Consider the following 19,388-nt stretch of genomic DNA (forward strand, 5'->3'; position numbering starts at 1 on the left):
TCCTTCCGCGACACACATCGGCCATTCATAACACTGCCGATTACAGGTACACCATGAATATCACCACCACAGATACGCTTCCATGCATATCTCACAGAGCGCACAGAGCGCCCCCTAGCTACCACAGGGGTCACTACACCATCACATATATCACATATCCTCCCCCTCTGTTCACACCCGTAGGGTTGAACACCTGACAAACACCTGGACTCTCGAGACAGGTCACACACACTCTTGTCCTACCAGTCAAGAAGACCGTCTCAGTCGGTTTTGAGCCACATTCATACTCATACCCTTATTGGGTTACCCCGCCCCCAGCGGTCAACACGTAGGCCTTAAGCTTTGGCCCTTAAGTCACAGTTTGTCTGTGTTACCAAATGTCACTACATTTTCTCTACGAGGTCTCCCACCTAGGTCACTCAACACTGAGTTAACTGAGGAGTTACTGCCTCCAACTCTTCCTTGGCGATCAGCCATTCCACCAAGCCCAGGTGACTTTGAGCTTCGCTGGCTTGCTCCGGACGTCGAGTTACTTCACCATTCCTCAACAGGACCATCTGTTCCATGCGTAAGCACCGTAGACGCGTATTCTTCAGGACAGGTCCTCGCTTCACTGTGACTTCCTTAGTCGACAGTACCACCAACTGTTTCATCTCTAGTGCCCAATGCACACCATACGCTTTTACTGACTTTTCAAAGGCTTCATGCACACCCTCACCGGTACATGCAACTTGCGCCTCTTCGGGTACATCTATCACCCACTTGAAGAGTGGATCCTCACTTTCTTCAGGAACGGACGGCCCCTGTTTTGCCATTGTCCTTTCCAACAAGACACCTGCCACAACCGGGTGACTCTCTTGTTCGGCTCTTAACGTCCACTCTTCTTCAGTTTTACCCTCTTCCAGACCCCTGGTCACGATAGGCATTAGCAGACGTGAGTCTTCAACCAGCATCTTCTTCTCTTGTAGAAGACCACATAATGCTTCTCTGAGCCCTTTCACATCCTCCCTTAAGGCTTGACTCTCACCTTGCCAGGTTAACAGGTGACTTCTGAGCTCCGAGACTTCCTTCTCCAGCCCACTCATCCTGAGCTCAGCCTCTTTTTCCAGGAGCCTTTTTTGTTCGACATGTTCTTTCACTGTCTCTTTCTCACCGGTATCACCGTCTGAACAGGAGTCACACACAACCGGCACCTCCAGGTGCTGCCAGCCACAAGTCACTGTAGCTCCGCCTGCTGTGGAACCTCTCGCTGCAACCACGGCTACTCTCCACACGGCTCTGCACGGCTCCACCGCTGCCGCTTGTCACCTTCGTGACCCCGCCGAGTCACAGTCGACGCTTGTCACCTTCGTAACCCCGCCGAGTTACAGCCGACGCTTGTCACCTTCGTGGCTCTGCCACAGCAATTAACTCCACGTGCTAGCGGGATCGTTGCCCGCATTCTCCACCAATTGTAAGGTTTCTCTTACTGAGAGTGTTGGGGGACACTCGCTTAGCCGCGATATTTAAGCACACAGCATGGGTTTTATATCAAAACAGTCCATACGGTTTATTAAGCCACGTAAACCGGGTTTAAACACAGTTCATTACATAGAACACAACAGGCACCAACAGTCTCTTTGGTACCTGACGGGAGCTCCTGCTCCACCTTGCCGACTCTTCAACAGCCTTTGGGTAAGCTGCCTAACGGGGATCACCAACTTGCCTGGTCAATACACAGTAGTCAGTCCAGACCTCACCGTAGGACTCCAGCTTCCCCACACTCTGTTAACCCTCTTCCGGGTAAGCTGCCTAACGGGGATCACCAACTCGCCTGTCTGGCACACAGTAGTCAGTCCAGACCTCACCGAAGGACTCCAGCTTCCCCACACAGTAACAGACACCGGCCCAGCAGATCCTGGTGCTCACCTCGTACCCACAGGTCCTGGACCCCGTCCTCCACCTGTTAGCTTAGGTCCTGGACCCCGTCCTCCACCTATCAGCTTAGGCCCTGGACCCCGTCCTCCACCTGTCACAACAGGTCCTGGACCCCGTCCTCCGCCTGTCAGCTTAGGTCCTGGACCCCGTCCTCCACCTATCAGCTTAGGTCCTGGACCCCGTCCTCCACCCGTTACCTTAGGTTACCAGGATCACGCCGGTGGCCTAGTCCATGTTCTCAGGTGCTTGTAGGACCCTGGTCATTCCCAGGCCAATCCAGCACCTTCACCTCGTTCTCTGGTGCTTGCAGGACCCTGGTCATTCCCAGGCCAATCCAGCAGCATTCAGGACCCTAGTCATTCCTAGGACAGTCCTGCATCTTCGGGACCCTAGTCATTCCTAGGACAGTCCCCGGGACCCTAGTCATTCCTAGGACGGTCCCACCGGTCAGCGTTGTTCGGGACCCTAGTCATTCCTAGGACAATCCCCGGGACCCTAGTCATTCCTAGGACAATCCCCCCGGCCAGGTCCATACACAGGAACCACACAGGTTTCACACAGGACCTGCCGGACACACCTCTCATGTGACCCACAACCTGGTCACATTATATACCTGAAACCACACCCCTGGATGGGTGTGTGGATGTGTGGCTAGTCTGACCCTCCCGTCTCTCATGACTAGCCTAGTAAGTCACCCAAACTTAACTATACACATTGCAACAAAACTCTTGAGGGACTACAGGTCCCAGCATAACCACAATACATCTGACTTACTACGCAGACTCCTTCCGTGACACACATCGGCCATTCATAACACTGCCGATTACAGGTACACCATGAATATCACCACCACAGATACGCTTCCATGCATATCTCACAGAGCGCACAGAGCGCCCCCTAGCTACCACAGGGGTCACTACACCATCACATATATCACAGGCTCCTTAGTTTTCCAGGGGCTGTTTACAGTGAGATAAGGAAGGACATGTGCCCACAAAATGGCCCTTTCTACCACAATACATACTCCCCCTTTGCACCAAACAATAGACTGCTTTCCAGAACGAGTTGCCCCACCCAACTGTATAGGTCCCTCAGATGACTCAGACCAGGCTTCCCTTGGCCCCAGACCTCCCACACATTGGGGTGTCTCTTTATGTCTCTGGCGAAGACGACGATTCACCCGAATAGCCAGAGACATGGCTTCCTCAAGGAAACTGGAGTCTCATAAAAAGCTAAGGCATCTTTCCCCCTTACTGATAGTCCTTCACAGAACTGGCTATGGAGCGCAGGGTCATTCCACTTAGCGTCAGTGGGCCACCTCCAAAACTCAGAGAAATACTCCACCTCAAGCCCATCTCCCTGCTAAAGCTGGCATAGTGTGGACTCAACCAAGGAGAAATGGTCGGGGTCATCGTATATGAGACTCAGAGCCAGAAAACATTTCTCCACTGTCTGGAGAGACTGGGAATCAGACGGGAGAGAGAAAGCCCATGCTTGGGAGTCACCATGATGGAGCGAGATTATTATCCCCACACGTTGCTCCTCGGTTCCTGAGGAACAAGGACATAATCTGAAGTACGGATAACAGGCCTCCCTGAAAACAACAAACTTGTAACATAGTAACATAGTTATTAAGGTTGAAGGAAGACTTTAAGTCCATCTAGTTCAACCCATAACCTAACATGCCCTAACATGTTGATCCAGGGGAAGGCAAAAAAACCCATGTGGCAAAGAGTAACTCCACCATGGGGAAAAAAATTCCTTCCCGACCCCACATACGGCAATCAGACTAGTTCCCTGGATCAACGCCTTATCAAGGAATCTAGTGTATATACCCTGTAACATTATACTTTTCCAGAAAGGTATCCAGTCCCCTCTTAAATTTAAGTAATGACTCACTCATTACAACATCATACGGCAGAGAGTTCCATAGTCTCACTGCTCTTACAGTAAAGAATCCGCGTCTGTTATTATGCTTAAACCTTCTTTCCTCCAGACGTAGAGGATGCCCCCTTGTCCCTGTCACCGGTCTATGATTAAGAAGATCATCAGAAAGGTCTTTGTACTGTCCCCTCATATATTTATACATTAACATAAGATCACCCCTTAGTCTTCGTTTTTCCAAACTAAACAGCCCCAAGTGTAATAACCTATCTTGGTATTGCAGACCCCCCAGTCCTCTAATAACCTTGGTCGCTCTTCTCTGCACCCGCTCCAGTTCAGCTATGTCTTTCTTATACACCGGAGACCAGAACTGTGCACAGTATTCTAAGTGTGGTCGCACTAGTGACTTGTATAGAGGTAAAATTATGTTCTCCTCATGAGCATCTATGCCTCTTTTAATGCATCCCATTATTTTATTTGCCTTTGTAGCAGCTGCCTGACACTGGCCACTGAATATGAGTTTATCATCCACCCATACACCCAGGTCTTTTTCATTGACGGTTTTGCCCAGAGTTTTAGAATTAAGCACATAGTTATACATCTTATTACTTCTACCCAAGTGCATGACCTTACATTTATCCCCATTAAAGCTCATTTGCCATTTATCAGCCCAAGCTTCTAGTTTACATAAATCATCCTGTAATATAAAATTGTCCTCCCCTGTATTGATTACCCTGCAGAGTTTAGTGTCATCTGCAAATATTGAAATTCTACTCTGAATGCCCCCTACAAGGTCATTAATAAATATGTTACAAAGAAGAGGGCCCAATACTGACCCCTGTGGTACCCCACTGCTAACCGCGACCCAGTCCGAGTGTGCTCCATTAATAACCACCCTTTGTTTCCTATCCCTGAGCCAGCTCTTAACCCACTTACACATATTTTCCCCTATCCCCATTACTCTCATTTTATGTAACAACCTTTTGTGTGGCACCGTATCAAAAGCTTTGGAAAAGTCCATATACACTACATCCACTGGGCTCCCTTGGTCCAGTCCGGAACTTACCTCTTCATAGAAGCTGATCAAATTAGTCTGACATGAACGGTCCCTAGTAAACCCGTGCTGATACTGGGTCATGAGGTTATTCCTCTTCAGATACTCCAGTATGGCATCCCTTAGAATGCCCTCCAGGATTTTACCCACAGTAGAGGTGAAGCTTACTGGCCTATAATTACCGAGTTCAGTTTTTGTCCCCTTTTTGAATATTGGCACCACATTTGCTATACGCCAGTCCTGTGGTACAGACCCTGTTATTATGGAGTCTTTAAAGATTAAAAATAATGGTCTATCAATGACTGTATCTAATTCCTGCAGTACTCGGGGGTGGATCCCTTCCGGGCCCGGAGATTTGTCAATTTTTGTGATTTTTAGACGCCGCTGTACTTCCTGCTGGGTTAAGCAGGTGACATTAAATTGGGAATTACCATCACTAGTCATATTGTCGCCATGGGATTTTCTTTTGTAAATACTGATGAATAAAGTCATTTAGCATATTGGCTTTTTCCTCATCCTCATCCACCATTTCACCCAGACTATTTTTAAGGGGCCAACACTGTCATTTTTTAGTTTCTTACTATTTATGTAGTTAAAGAATATTTTGGGGTTATTTTTCCTCCTCTCTCTGGCAATGAGTCTCTCTGTCTCAATCTTTGCTGCCTTGATTGGCTTTTTACAGAATTTATTTAATTTTCTGTATTTATTTAATGCCTCCTCACTACCTACTTCCTTTAATTCTCTAAATGCTTTCTTTTTGTCCCTTATTGCGCCCCTAACAGCTCTATTTAGCCATATTGGTTTCCTCCTATTTCTAGTATGTTTATTCCCATACAGTATATACTGTGCACAGGTCCTATCCAGGATGCTAATAAACGTCTCCCATTTTCTTTGTCGTCACACCCCGATCACCTTTACTGGAACTGCAGGTTTCTGTTCCCCAGTCTATTTCAGGGTAGTTGAAGTCCCCCATAATAATGACTTCTCCTTGAGTCGCAGCTTCATCTATTTGCTTTACGAGGATATTCTCCATTGCTTCCATTAGTTTTGGAGATTTATAACAAACCCCTATCAGTAATTTATTATTTTTTCCCCTCCCCTTATCTCCACCCACAGGGACTCTACATTTTCATTAGATTCACCTATATTATCACGCAGGATGGGTTTTAAGGAAGATTTTACATACAGACACACCCCACCCCCTCGCTTATCTGTACGGTCATTTCTGAACAGACTATAGCCCTGCAAGTTAACAGCCCAGTCATGGCTCTCATCCAGCCACGTCTCAGATATCCCCACCATGTCATAATTATGCTCCAACAACATTAATTCTAATTCGTCCATGTTGTTGGCGAGGCTTCTGGCATTAGTATACATGCACTTGATGTTCCTCTCTGTACCTCTATTCTTTCTTAAATTACCAACTGTTCTACTGTTCTGTTCACAGCCCCATTGCTGTGATGCGGTGGCCTCCGGGAAAATGGCCGCTGCTCAGATTCAGATCTTGTCTCCCGAGATCTCGGGAGACGAGATCTGAATCTGAGCAACGGCCATTTTCCCGGAGGCCACCGCATCACAGCAATGGGGCTGCCGGACTGCCTCCGGGCCTGGAGGAGATGCCGGAGAAGCCCCGACGCTGCAAGAAGATGCACCGCCACCGCCCCACAACACCCACGGCACAGAGCACCCACGGCACGAAGAGGAGCTGCCGCTCCCAGCACAGAGACCCCCACGCTGCCGCAATGAGGTAATAGGGGGATATACTCCACTCACACTTTACGGTGAGACGCCCCCTCTCTTCGTCATCGGGACCACTCCCCACGCCAAAAGGCACATATTCACCGGCCCTATAAGATGACATACGGCGTATAAGAAGACCCCCGACTTTTAAGAAGATTTTATATTTTAACTGGAAAAGTTGGGGGGTCGTCTTATACGCCCAGGCGTCTTATATGCCGGAAAATACGGTAATTAAAAACCAGATGGTGAAGGGAGGAGTGCTCAGTCAATAAGCTAACATAGAAATGACAGAAAAACGACTGACACATCCAAACTAGTGTGAATAGGTGCATACTAGGAGCAGCTACCTCCAAATATAATATACAAAAAAAGGTTGCACTCTATCGTGCCAAAACACGTCAAATATGAAATACATGAAATATGAATAGCAAAATGGCTTTTTGAACATTAGGAAATACAGCATACAGACATTAGCCTTCGGTAAGGTCAGGTACCCATCAGTTTAATGAGACCACCTTGACGATGGTTGATGGGCTCACACTATTTGGCCAAATTCTGTGATAAGTGTCTCAAAAAATTTTTTCCTAATGTTCAAAAAGCCATTTTGCTATTCATATTTCATGTATTTCATATTTGACGTGTTTTGGCACGATAGAGTGCAACCTTTTTTTGTATATTATATATGGAGGTAGCTGCTCCTGGTATGCACCTATTCACACTAGTTTGGATGCGCCAGTCGTTTTTCTGTCATAAACAAGTAATACAAACAGGGATAGCAAAAATTACCAAACCTACAAATATTCTTACACAGACAACAGAGGAATGCAGCGGAGAGTGCAGGATGAGGTTAAACCAAATTAGGAAAAGAAATGGAATTATCACACACTTAAAACCTAGCAACAGTCACAGATAAATCCACCAAATGCCTTCTCCAATAACAACCACCAACCTCCAGACATGCAGCATAAGTTATCTCTGACAATGAGTGCTAGTCAGGGCCCAGATTATATAAGAGATGGGAGTGGCTAACAGTGAACAGCTGAGAGCCTTAATGCAGGGAAGCTTCCAGGAGCTCTCAACTGAGCAGATTAACCCCGCACTGCTAAAAGATATTTACACTGTTTAATATGAAGGTGAAGTGCTTCTAAACACTGCAGGAGTAGGAGAAATCAGACACTGCTTGTGTCTGGCTCCTCTCTGTTGCGGTAAACCCATGACATTAGATAGTTAGAAAACAGATTATTGTTGTGGGGTTGCCAATGTTGGGGCCACTCCGGGTTTTGATATGTTATAATTTAATAAAAGACTGCTGTGGCCATTTTACCAAAGTTTCAAGAAGTTATGTGTTTTATTTACCTATAGTAAGGAGGTGTGTGATGAATATTGGAGATATAATTTCATGCCAATCATTTGTATCTTATTTGAATAGGGATTATAATACCCTCTTTCTTATGTCCAGCAGGGACTCAGCAGAAAGTCAAATATTCTCCAAGATTCAAGGAGAAAGCTGGCACCTAGCTCAATGGGGGTATCAAGCCTCCAAAGACTAGTCTATGAGTGAAAGATCTCACGCCTTGAGTCAGCTCAGAGCAGGACAAAGGCTTGCTTGCAATGCGCTCAAGCTGCCAAATTGCATTTCAGGAACCTGATTCCATAAGGAGTTATGGAAATATTATACATCCTAATCATACATCATGTATGTGAAGATGCAGCATTATATCTTAATTAACCAGACAACAATTGTTTCCGTAGGCCCAGGGACATGAGCTAGAGTTCATGTGAGAATAACTGTTTACCCTTATTGTCATTGATTTATTGTTTAGTGGCTACTATTTGCTGACTGGCTGTTGATTAACTATTATATCTGTCCTAGGATTGTTCTACTATCTTTGGGAAACAAAACCAAAATGTTTGAATGTTTGTTAACATGTTGATGACCCATTCGTGCTTTGCAATATGAAGGACAATTTATGCATGTTGTTTGAACATTACAGCAGTGAGGGATGCCCTCCTTCCACCTTCCCCCAAGCCTGTGGTGGAATGCGTAAATGAAAAGTTGTGACCTATAAAAAGGAGGATCTGCCTGTGTTCAGAGGGACAGAGAGAGACAGCCAGAGGTTCTGCCAAGACATCAAAAAATCCAGGGGACCATACAGTACTGCTGCCAATACATCATGGCTCCATCACGAGGGATACGGATCTATCATTCTACAGGAAACAACCTAGGGGACCTTGGCCGCATTTGGAAGAATGCAGATCTGTTCCATTTACCATTGCTGAACCATGGATATGTTTGCAGAAAGCCAGGATTGGAACACGCCAGTCGCCTGGCTCCATGGAGATGTTTGGAGAAGCCAAATTGTGTCCCTCGGGTCAACTGGTCTTGTACCTCAATGTACTATCATCTTCCTAAGCTTGTCGTTACCTCCTCTCTGTGTGTGTGCCACAAGTGGGGTAGTCGACCCTGGAAGATGAAGCCAGGTTGTGACCCTCCGGTCACCTGGCCTTGACCCTGAATGGACTGTCTTCTTCCTACGCTTGTCATCACCTCCTCTCTGTGTGCATTGCGGAGTCTGTATTGCCCCAACGGAGCAGACCCGCTCTCCGACCACAGCCACAGAGGCACTACAACAGCAGGGCAGATGGCCTGGTGCTTCACAGTACCCATGCTGCAAGACTGAGTCCTCATGACTCCAGGCCACACCGCACCACCAGCACAAAACAGCAGTGCTTCACTCTCTGGAGTCATGGGGACTCTGTGTTACAGCATGGGTGCTGTGGGGCACCAGGCCGTCTGCCTTGCTCCTGTGGCTATGGCTCCGCTCCGTGGGGGGCGATAGAAGCTTCCTTCATTTGGGGTTGGTGCTGTGTAGTGGCCATTGTTGCTGTGATTTTATGCTGGTGGGGTGGTGCGGTCTGAAAACATGGTCTGTCTGCCCTGCCTGTGCATTGCCACTGTGGCGGTGGTCATCGTGAGGCTCCTCTCCGTTAGGGCGGTAGGACCCAATACAAGGTTTGCCGTGACGTGGCAGTGGCCTTCATACAGACTGATCAGAATGTTAAACTAAGACCCTCATGTTCAGTTATATATAATTTTGCCTATCGGAATTAGATCATTCTATGATTTTTGGAGGTGCGGGTCATGCTTTTTTAAATATATAATTTAACCTTGAATTGCTCTTTTACCTCGATCCACAAATTCACACGATTGTTTCTCAGCTTAACTTTCCATGATACCTGGGTTGGGTTCTGGCCCGATGTAATCCCGTTAAAGGACGGGGCTCAATATCTAAAGAGAAACTGGTGGCAGTCCTAACAGGCTGGCAGCACTCTGTTTCACTGGTGTTAGTGAAAAGGGCTTGTCAGCCTGTCAGGGTTGTGAGCAAGTGTAGTGCCATGTCAGTGACTATGTGGGACATGTCCTCTCACTTCCGGTCCATCCCTGGGCCCATGTGAACAGGGGTTGTCTGTGTAAAATTGTACCAAGCTAACCTTACGTGTCACTCGGGTATGCTGAATGTCACATTGGTGAAATTCTTTGATCCATCTGACGTACTAGTGTCGTCAGGCGGGGAGGCAAGGGGCAGGCTCATCACAAGGCGTTATTGGCTAAGGCATAATTAACGATTGGATCCCTTTTAGCTTGTTAATAACACTGGGAATTAGTCAGAAACGTTGCACCAATAACTACTGTGCTGAAGTTCATGCATTTTGCATACAATGCCTTAGGCACCAAGAAAAGTGGTCACACCCAGTTCTCTGTTCTAAGAGATGGGTCCTTCAATTTCAGTTTCATTTATTCATCTGAACTAAGAAAGTTCCTCCTTTTCAGGAAATAGTAGAAGTCATTACAGGCACAGACAGTTCAGATTCTCAATTCATTGAGAGAGGCCACATAATGACCCATGGGGCCATGTCGGACGCGTCAGTCATTGCTTCCATGACCAAGTTGCTTTGCTTACATGGGGGTCGGCTGAACAGGATACTGCTCCCCATATTCTTGGAATGTTCCAGTGAACAAATTGAGCAAATACTAAAGAATGAACCCCAGAAGTTTCCAGTGGTTGGAGATCTTGTTCTGGCCCGAAGCCCAGTGAGGATTTGCCCAAAATATCTGAAGAGTGAAAGGGAGGAGAAGTGCGACAAGCTGCACCTTTGCAAAGAATATCTGCAGGGAAAGTGCTGGAGGTGGGTGATCAGGGAGTAATGTACAGGACAGGAGGTGGTGACCGGGGAGTAATGTACAGGACAGGAGGTGGTGACCGGGAGTAATGTACAGGATAGGAGGTGGTGACCGGGGAGTAATGTACAGGACAGGAGGTGGTGACCGGGGAGTAATGTACAGGACAGGAGGTGGTGACCGGGGAGTAATGTACAGGACAGGAGGTGGTGACCGGGGAGTAATGTACAGGACAGGAGGTGGTGACCGGGGAGTAATGTACAGGACAGGAGGTGGTGACCGGGGAGTAATGTGCAGGGCAGGAGGTGGTGACCGGGGAGTAATGTGCAGGACAGGAGGTGGTGACCGGGAGTAATGTACAGGACAGGAGGTGGTGACCGGGGAGTAATGTACAGGATAGGAGGTGGTGACCGGGGAGTAATGTACAGGACAGGAGGTGGTGACCGAGGAGTAATGTACAGGACAGGAGGTGGTGACCGGGGAGTAATGTACAGGACAGGAGGTGGTGACCGGGGAGTAATGTACAGGATAGGAGGTGGTGATCAGGGAGTAATGTGCAGGGCAGGAGGTGGTGACCGGGGAGTAATGTGCAGGACAGGAGGTGGTGACCGGGAGTAATGTGCAGGACAGGAGGTGGTGACCGGGAGTAATGTACAGGACAGGAGGTGGTGACTGGGGAGTAATGTACAGGACAGGAGGTGGTGACCGGGAGTAATGTACAGGACAGGAGGTGGTGACCGGGGAGTAATGTACAGGACAGGAGGTGGTGATCAGGGAGTAATGTACAGGACAGGAGGTGGTGACCGGGGAGTAATGTACAGGACAGGAGGTGGTGACCGGGAGTAATGTACAGGACAGGAGGTGGTGACCGGGGAGTAATGTACAGGACAGGAGGTGGTGACCGGGGAGTAATGTACAGGACAGGAGGTGGTGACCGGGAGTAATGTACAGGACCGGAGGTGGTGACCGGGGAGTAATGTACAGGACAGGAGGTGGTGACCGGGGAGTAATGTACAGGACAGGAGGTGGTGACCGGGGAGTAATGTACAGGACAGGAGGTGGTGACCGGGGAGTAATGTACAGGACAGGAGGTGGTGACTGGGGAGTAATGTACAGGACAGGAGGTGGTGACCGGGGAGTAATGTACAGGACAGGAGGTGGTGACCGGGGAGTAATGTACAGGACAGGAGGTGGTGACCGGGGAGTAATGTACAGGACAGGAGGTGGTGACCGGGGAGTAATGTACAGGGCAGGAGGTGGTGACCGGGGAGTAATGTACAGGATAGGAGGTGGTGACCTGGGAGTAATGTACAGGACAGGAGGTGGTGACCGGGAGTAATGTACAGGACAGGAGGTGGTGACCGGGGAGTATTGTACAGGACAGGAGGTGGTGACCGGGGAGTAATGTACAGGGCAGGAGGTGGTGACCGGGGAGTAATGTACAGGATAGGAGGTGGGTGACCGGGGAGTAATGTACAGGACAGGAGGTGGTGACCGGGAGTAATGTACAGGACAGGAGGTGGTGACCGGGGAGTATTGTACAGGACAGGAGGTGGTGACCGGGAGTAATGTACAGGACAGGAGGTGGTGACCGGGGAGTAATGTACAGGACAGGAGGTGGTGACCGGGGAGTAATGTACAGGGCAGGAGGTGATGACCGGGAAGTAATGTATAGGACAGGAGGTGGTGACCATGATAATAAATACAGTATCACATGCTTTATTTTATTTTATGTTTTTTATTTCAGGCTACATTGCAATTTCTCTCATGATATTTCATCAGATTATAACCAGTTAGTTTTAAAAGTGAATGAAATCAATGGACTCAATATAGAGGAGGTAAAGGTTCTTCTGCTTCAGAATGATAATACAATGCTGCCCGAGGTCAGTACAACATAACAAACATATTACTGCATACCTTTTAAAATAAAGCAAAACATAATAAATGTATTGATGTGATACATGCTGAAAAATATAACTACTATAATACTTCCCCTACATTCAAGAATGTAATTACTATAATACTGCTCCTATGTACAAGAATATAACTGCTTTAATATTGCTCCTATGTACAAGAATATAACTACTATAATACTACCCCTATGTACAAGAATATAAATACTATAATACTGCCCCTATGTACAAGAATATAGCTACTATAATACTGCCCCTATGTACAAGAATATAACTACTATAATACTGCCCCTATGTACAAGAATATAACTACTATAATACCGCCCCTATGTACAAGAATATAACTACTATAATACTGCTCCTATGTACAAGAATATAACTACTATAATACTGCCCCTATGTACAAGAATATAACTACTATAATACTGCCCATATGTACAAGAATATATCTACTATAATACTGCCCATATGTACAAGAATATATCTACTATAATACTGCCCCTATGTACAAGAATATAACTACTATAATACTGCCCCTATGTACAAGAATATAACTACTATAATACTGCCCCTATGTACAAGAATATAACTACTATAACACTGCCCCTATGTACAAGAATATATCTACTATAATACTGCCCATATGTACAAGAATATAACTACTATAATACTGCCCCTATGTACAAGAATATAACTACTATAATACTGCCCATATGTACAAGAATATATCTACTATAATACTGCCCATATGTACAAGAATATATCTACTATAATACTGCCCCTATGTACAAGAATATATCTACTATAATACTGCCCCTATGTACAAGAATATAACTACTATAATACTGCCCCTATGTACAAGAATATAACTACTATAATACTGCCCATATGTACAAGAATATATCTACTATAATACTGCCCATATGTACAAGAATATATCTACTATAATACTGCCCCTATGTACAAGAATATAACTACTATAATACTGCTCCTATGTACAAGAATATAACTACTATAATACTGCCCCTATGTACAAGAATATAACTACTATAATACTGCCCCTATGTACAAGAATATAACTACTATAATACTGCTCCCTATATACAGGAATATAACTACTATAATACTGCCCCTATGTACAAGAATATAACTACTATAATGCTGCCCCGTATGTACAAGAATATAACTACTATAATACTGCCCCCTATGTACAAGAATATAACTACTATAATACTGCTCCTATGTACAAGAATATAACTACTATAATACTGCCCCTATGTACAAGAATATAACTACTATAATGCTGCCCCGTATGTACAAGAATATAACTACTATAATACTGCCCCTATGTACAAGAATATAACTACTATAACACTGCCCCTATGTACAAGAATATAACTACTATAATGCTGCCCCGTATGTACAAGAATATAACTACTATAATACTGCCCCCTATGTACAAGAATATAACTACTATAATACTGCCCCTATGCAGCGCCCCAGAGTCCTGGTCGTTGCAGTGCTGTGGCTTCGCCGCTAAGGGGAGCCATAGTACGTTCGATGGCACCGAAGGAGTTCCTCCAATCAGGTATCACAGACACCAATATGTTTCACAGCCGGGCCTCCGGGGGGAGCTAAGGGTGCTATTCATTAGGCCACTCCCCCACCATAGTGGGTAAACTGGGGGTCAGGCAGGAAGTTAGAGAGAACGCTGACGGGATTGAACGGAGCAACACCCTGTGGCAGGGGGTGTTGTGAAGGGAGAGACTGTAGGGTCTCTGCCAGGGGTGGGATCCTGGCAGAGGCTTGGCATTGAAAGAACGTAACGGGTCCGCGCAGGCTCCTGGAAGCGGCGGGACTCAAGGAAAGGACTAGAAGCGAGATAGATTGTGCTGAGTGAGAAACGAGATCAAGCAGAAGGAGAATACCAGCAGGGGTTTTGTTGAAAGAGGCAGCACCTTGCTGAGGCGCAATACCGGCGGCCGGAACGCCGAGGGAGTGGATTAGAATACAGCTTCAAGCCATACTCCAAACAGCGGCAGGACAGTCGGTCTCAGGCGGGCTGTCTACCACATATCACCTACGAAGTCTTGGGGGGCAATTGCGGGAGAGGGGCGACTCTAGGGTCCCGGAAGAACTCCAGGCCTACCTGACAAACGGGTGCCATTCCAACCTGAATACAGGGAAGGGGTGGATTACAGAGGAACATCAAATCGAGTTGTGAGGGAACTTAAGAAACAGACACAACCGTTGTGGGGTCACTTTCCGTGAGCACAGCAGGGAAGGACTACAACACATAGCGCTAGAAGGAAGGCACAGATTTCCACCTGAGAGGAGAACTCTGGAGGTGCCATTGGACCGGCCGGACTTGCGCAGCCTGGTGAACCGTATTCTGGACTGAGGACTCAGAGATCTCCAGTAAAGAGGTAAAGAGACTGCAACCTGGTGTCCTCGTTATTTACCGCGACCTGCACCCCACAACCGCACCGCTACATCGCTACCATTACTACCATCTATTACACCGGACGTCCCCCACTGACGGACAGGGCCACGGACCGGGTCTAGCCACCGTGACAACCCCGAGACTGAGAACTAGAGGCCCGGCTCCGGGTACCCCTCGGCCCTGCGGCGGTGTGGGGGCGCTCCAAACTTGGCGTCACGAACAGGATCTACTTAAGCCTGAAGAATCAGGTCATGTGTGCCTTGGAACTGTGATTTGTTGTGCTTAGACTGTACTTTATTGCAAGACTGTGCTGCGCCACTAGCCACCAAAAGTTCCCGCCAAAAGGCGCCGCCATTGCTACACCCAAGGGGAAGGAGGGCGTGTTATGGGCGGAGTCCCCCAGTGTGGCGCGAGAAATGGCTACCGCCCCCTGCACTTCTGGCTGCAGAGGAATGACCTGCCCCAAAGCAGAAGAGAAACACTCCTTGATATGCAACGGCGGGAAGCGGGTGACGGAGAAGCCCGACCTCGGAGAAATGGCGGAGTTAGGTGCATGCGCTGCCACCGACTATCAGGCAGCGATGATGAACGGCGAGTGCCTGAGCGAGGAAGAAGCAGTTCCGGCCTGCCCTTCTTCACCGGAGATGGACCGGAAGCCTGCGGACCCGACAGCGGAGTTACGTCCACCAATCCCGACCTCGGAGTTAGAGGAGGAGGAACCACAGCCAGCGGAGCCGAATCCGAGCATCCCATTGGAGGAGCCCCGGTCCGGGCTGCAGCAGACTCCAGCGTCCTCGTTAACGGACCGGAGTGACACCGATGGAACCATATTGGGCGCAGGTATGGCCGACGTCCCTGCTCCCCTCCGCGAGCCCGCTTCCATGACCCACCTCTATCGCAGTAGGGAGCGACTTATCTCGGCAGGGCTAATGGTGCTATCCCCCGATGACCTGGGGAGGATGGTGCCACCGCTGTCGACTGGAGTGGGGGAGCCTGTGGATGTGAGCTTAGATGGAGTAGTTCTTCGGTGGGACACCCCCTGGTTTAGAGCAGATGGATCCCGGGAGAATGGGTCCACTCTTGCGGTGCTTACATGGGAACAATATAGACAGTGCTTGATTCTGCAGTGGAAAGGACGGAAAGGAGCTGAGTCGATGGGCCCATCGAAAGTACAACAACCCCCCCCGGCATGGGATGACAGAGACGCAGTAAGGCGGGGCACTGTGTTGGCCTACCATGTAAAAAGGGGGTGGGGCCTCATACACGAGCCGGGACTGGATACTGATGTTTTCGTTGCGCATTGTAACGTGAGGGCTCCCTGTTGTGGCCGAAGCGGAGAACCGTTACAAAAGGGGGATCCAGTGACCTACAGCCGCCACTTGAACCCACTCGGGTGGTATGCACGGAATGTTCGGCGGTGTATGTCTGGAGCCGCGGCACTTGCTACCCCAGACCTGGTCCCGGGAGCACCTGAACTTGTCACCATCGCAACGGTACGTCTAGTAGCAGCCCCAGAGTTGGCCAGTCGAGTCCATCTGCATGTTCGAACCGAGGACACTGGCGCTACAGTGGCCGGGGGCCCGGAGCCCAAGCCACCTGAAGAAGAATAAACCTCGGAAACCATGAAAAATGTAAATAGTTGTTACTTTGTTGCTTTAACTGTTCTTGTTGCCGCTAAACCCGTCCAGGGTTAATGGATCCCTTTGTTGACCCGGGATCCCCTTTGTTTGTTTTTCTTTTTCTTGAAGTTTTTGCACCAAGTTACATAAACTGCAGAAATCATGGACTGTGCATGATTCGAACTTTCCTTTGTAAATAGTTTGCACCTTCTTAAAGGTGCTCCCTACTGGTTTTAGTCAAAGACACTTTGTGAAGATACCTTTCCTACTGGTTCTAGTTAAAGACACTTTGCGAAGATATCATACCGGAACCTTTGCATGGACTGGTAGGCTGAGAAGATGAGCTACCTCGGAAAGACTTGGTCCCCTCTTAAAGGGGATGTGAGAAACTGAACTTGAAAGTGATACTGTTATAGAACAGTAATGTGATAATGAAGCTTTGAAAAGAAATGTAACTGTTTTACATGCTAAGTTATATGTGTTGAATTTGTTGAAATGTGAAATCTAAATAATGTTTTGCAGAAAGAAAAGATGCAGAGAGCCCGTAGGGGTAGATGTAGAGGTCTGCATAGTTGAAAGTAAGAGAAGTAATAATGAAGGTGAGGATAGAAGGTAAACCCCGCGTCCCCATTGAAAGTTACTTTGTTACTAAGGACAGAGAGTGAACCCGTAGGGGTTAGAGAGAGAGTCCTTAAGGGAGCCAAGTAGAGTCGGCTCAGAGTTCTTCAAACGAAAGGAATGTTATGTCTGTACTGTGTATAGTAGCGAAAGGCAGTAGGCCCTGGCTGAACGGGGCGGTCCTGTAAAAGAAAGGAGAGGCAGTAGGTCTGGTGCCGTAGGGACAGGCGGTCCTGCAGGTTCACAAGAAGGAGAATGTGAAGTTACCCTGCCCTATAATGTGATTATAGGAAGGCCTTTAGTGAACTAAGAGTGTATGTTTCTTAAAGGCAATGTTAATTTATTGTTCCAGAGTTTGCACTGAGTAGAATACCCGGTTGGGTAACAGGAGTTATGTATAGCCTGTAATTTATAATGTTGATTATGTTTGTAACGTTAAAAGTGTCCTCACCTCCCATAAAGGGAAGCCTGTTCAAGTATACTTATCGTTTTGCACTCAACAAAATTGTATGTCTTTTTGCTAATCTGTATTGTTGTTTTTTTTTCCCAGTCCCGGAGTACTGTGTTTAACCAGGGGGGAGTGCAGCGCCCCAGAGTCCTGGTCGTTGCAGTGCTGTGGCTTCGCCGCTAAGGGGAGCCATAGTACGTTCGATGGCACCGAAGGAGTTCCTCCAATCAGGTATCACAGACACCAATATGTTTCACAGCTGGGCCTCCGGGGGGAGCTAAGGGTGCTATTCATTAGGCCACTCCCCACCATAGTGGGTAAACTGGGGGTCAGGCAGGAAGTTAGAGAGAGAACGCTGACGGGATTGAACGGAGCAACACCCTGTGGCAGAGGGTGTTGTGAAGGGAGAGACTGTAGGGTCTCTGCCAGGGGTGGGATCCTGGCAGAGGCTTGGCATTGAAAGAACGTAACGGGTCCGCGCAGGCTCCTGGAAGCGGCGGGACTCAAGAAAGGACTAGAAGCGAGATAGATTGTGCTGAGTGAGAAACGAGATCAAGCAGAAGGAGAATACCAGCAGGGGTTGTGCTGAAAGAGGCAGCACCTTGCTGAGGCGCAATACCGGCGGCCGGAACGCCGAGGGAGTGGATTAGAATACAGCTTCAAGCCATACTCCAAACAGCGGCAGGGCAGTCGGTCTCAGGCGGGCTGTCTACCACATATCACCTACGAAGTCTTGGGGGGCAATTGCGGGAGAGGGGCGACTCTTGGGTCCCGGAAGAACTCCAGGCCTACCTGACAAACGGGTGCCATTCCAACCTGAATACAGGGAAGGGGTGGATTACAGAGGAACATCAAATCGAGTTGTGAGGGAACTTAAGAAACAGACACAACCGTTGTGGGGTCACTTTCCGTGAGCACAGCAGGGAAGGACTACAACACATAGCGCTAGAAGGAAGGCACAGATTTCCACCTGAGAGGAGGACTCTGGAGGTGCCATTGGACCGGCCGGACTTGCGCAGCCTGGTGAACCGTATTCTGGACTGAGGACTCAGAGATCTCCAGTAAAGAGGTAAAGAGACTGCAACCTGGTGTCCTCGTTATTTACCGCGACTTACACCCCACAACCGCACCGCTACATCGCTACCATTACTACCATCTATTACACCGGACGTCCCCCACTGACGGACAGGGCCACGGACCGGGTCTAGCCACCGTGACAACCCCGAGACTGAGAACTAGAGGCCCGGCTCCGGGTACCCCTCGGCCCTGCGGCGGTGTGGGGGCGCTCCACCTATGTACAAGAATATAACTACTATAACACTGCCCCTATGTACAAGAATATAACTACTATAATGCTGCCCCGTATGTACAAGAATATAACTACTATAATACTGCCCCTATATACAAGAATATAACTACTATAATACTGCCCCTATGTACAAGAATATAACTACTATAATACTGCTCCTATGTACAAGAATATAACTACTATAATACTGCTCCTATGTACAAGAATATAACTACTATAATACTGCCCCTATGTACAAGAATATAACTACTATAATACTGCCC

The 19,388-nt window shown here is 47.8% G+C and overlaps 1 protein-coding gene across 3 annotated transcripts in view; it reads left to right on the plus strand.

Annotated features, from left to right (window-relative positions):
- Positions 1 to 10,381: 10,381 nt before the first annotated feature.
- The window catches only part of LOC143777113 (zinc finger CCCH-type antiviral protein 1-like), a 29,266-nt gene continuing 20,259 nt past the window's right edge, over positions 10,382 to 19,388 (plus strand). The window contains exons 1-2 of one of the 3 annotated variants that reach the window (XM_077267149.1): positions 10,382 to 10,783; positions 12,523 to 12,658. In XM_077267149.1, the coding sequence (XP_077123264.1) occupies positions 10,494 to 10,783; positions 12,523 to 12,658 (426 nt within the window). In that variant the 5' untranslated portion in view covers positions 10,382 to 10,493. The remainder of the gene's footprint in view (positions 10,784 to 12,522; positions 12,659 to 19,388) is intronic. The other 2 variants (XM_077267150.1, XM_077267151.1) reach the window with 2 other exon arrangements.

This window comes from Ranitomeya variabilis, chromosome 5, assembly GCF_051348905.1.
Source record: "Ranitomeya variabilis isolate aRanVar5 chromosome 5, aRanVar5.hap1, whole genome shotgun sequence".
In the NCBI taxonomy this organism is placed as follows: domain Eukaryota; kingdom Metazoa; phylum Chordata; class Amphibia; order Anura; family Dendrobatidae; genus Ranitomeya; species Ranitomeya variabilis.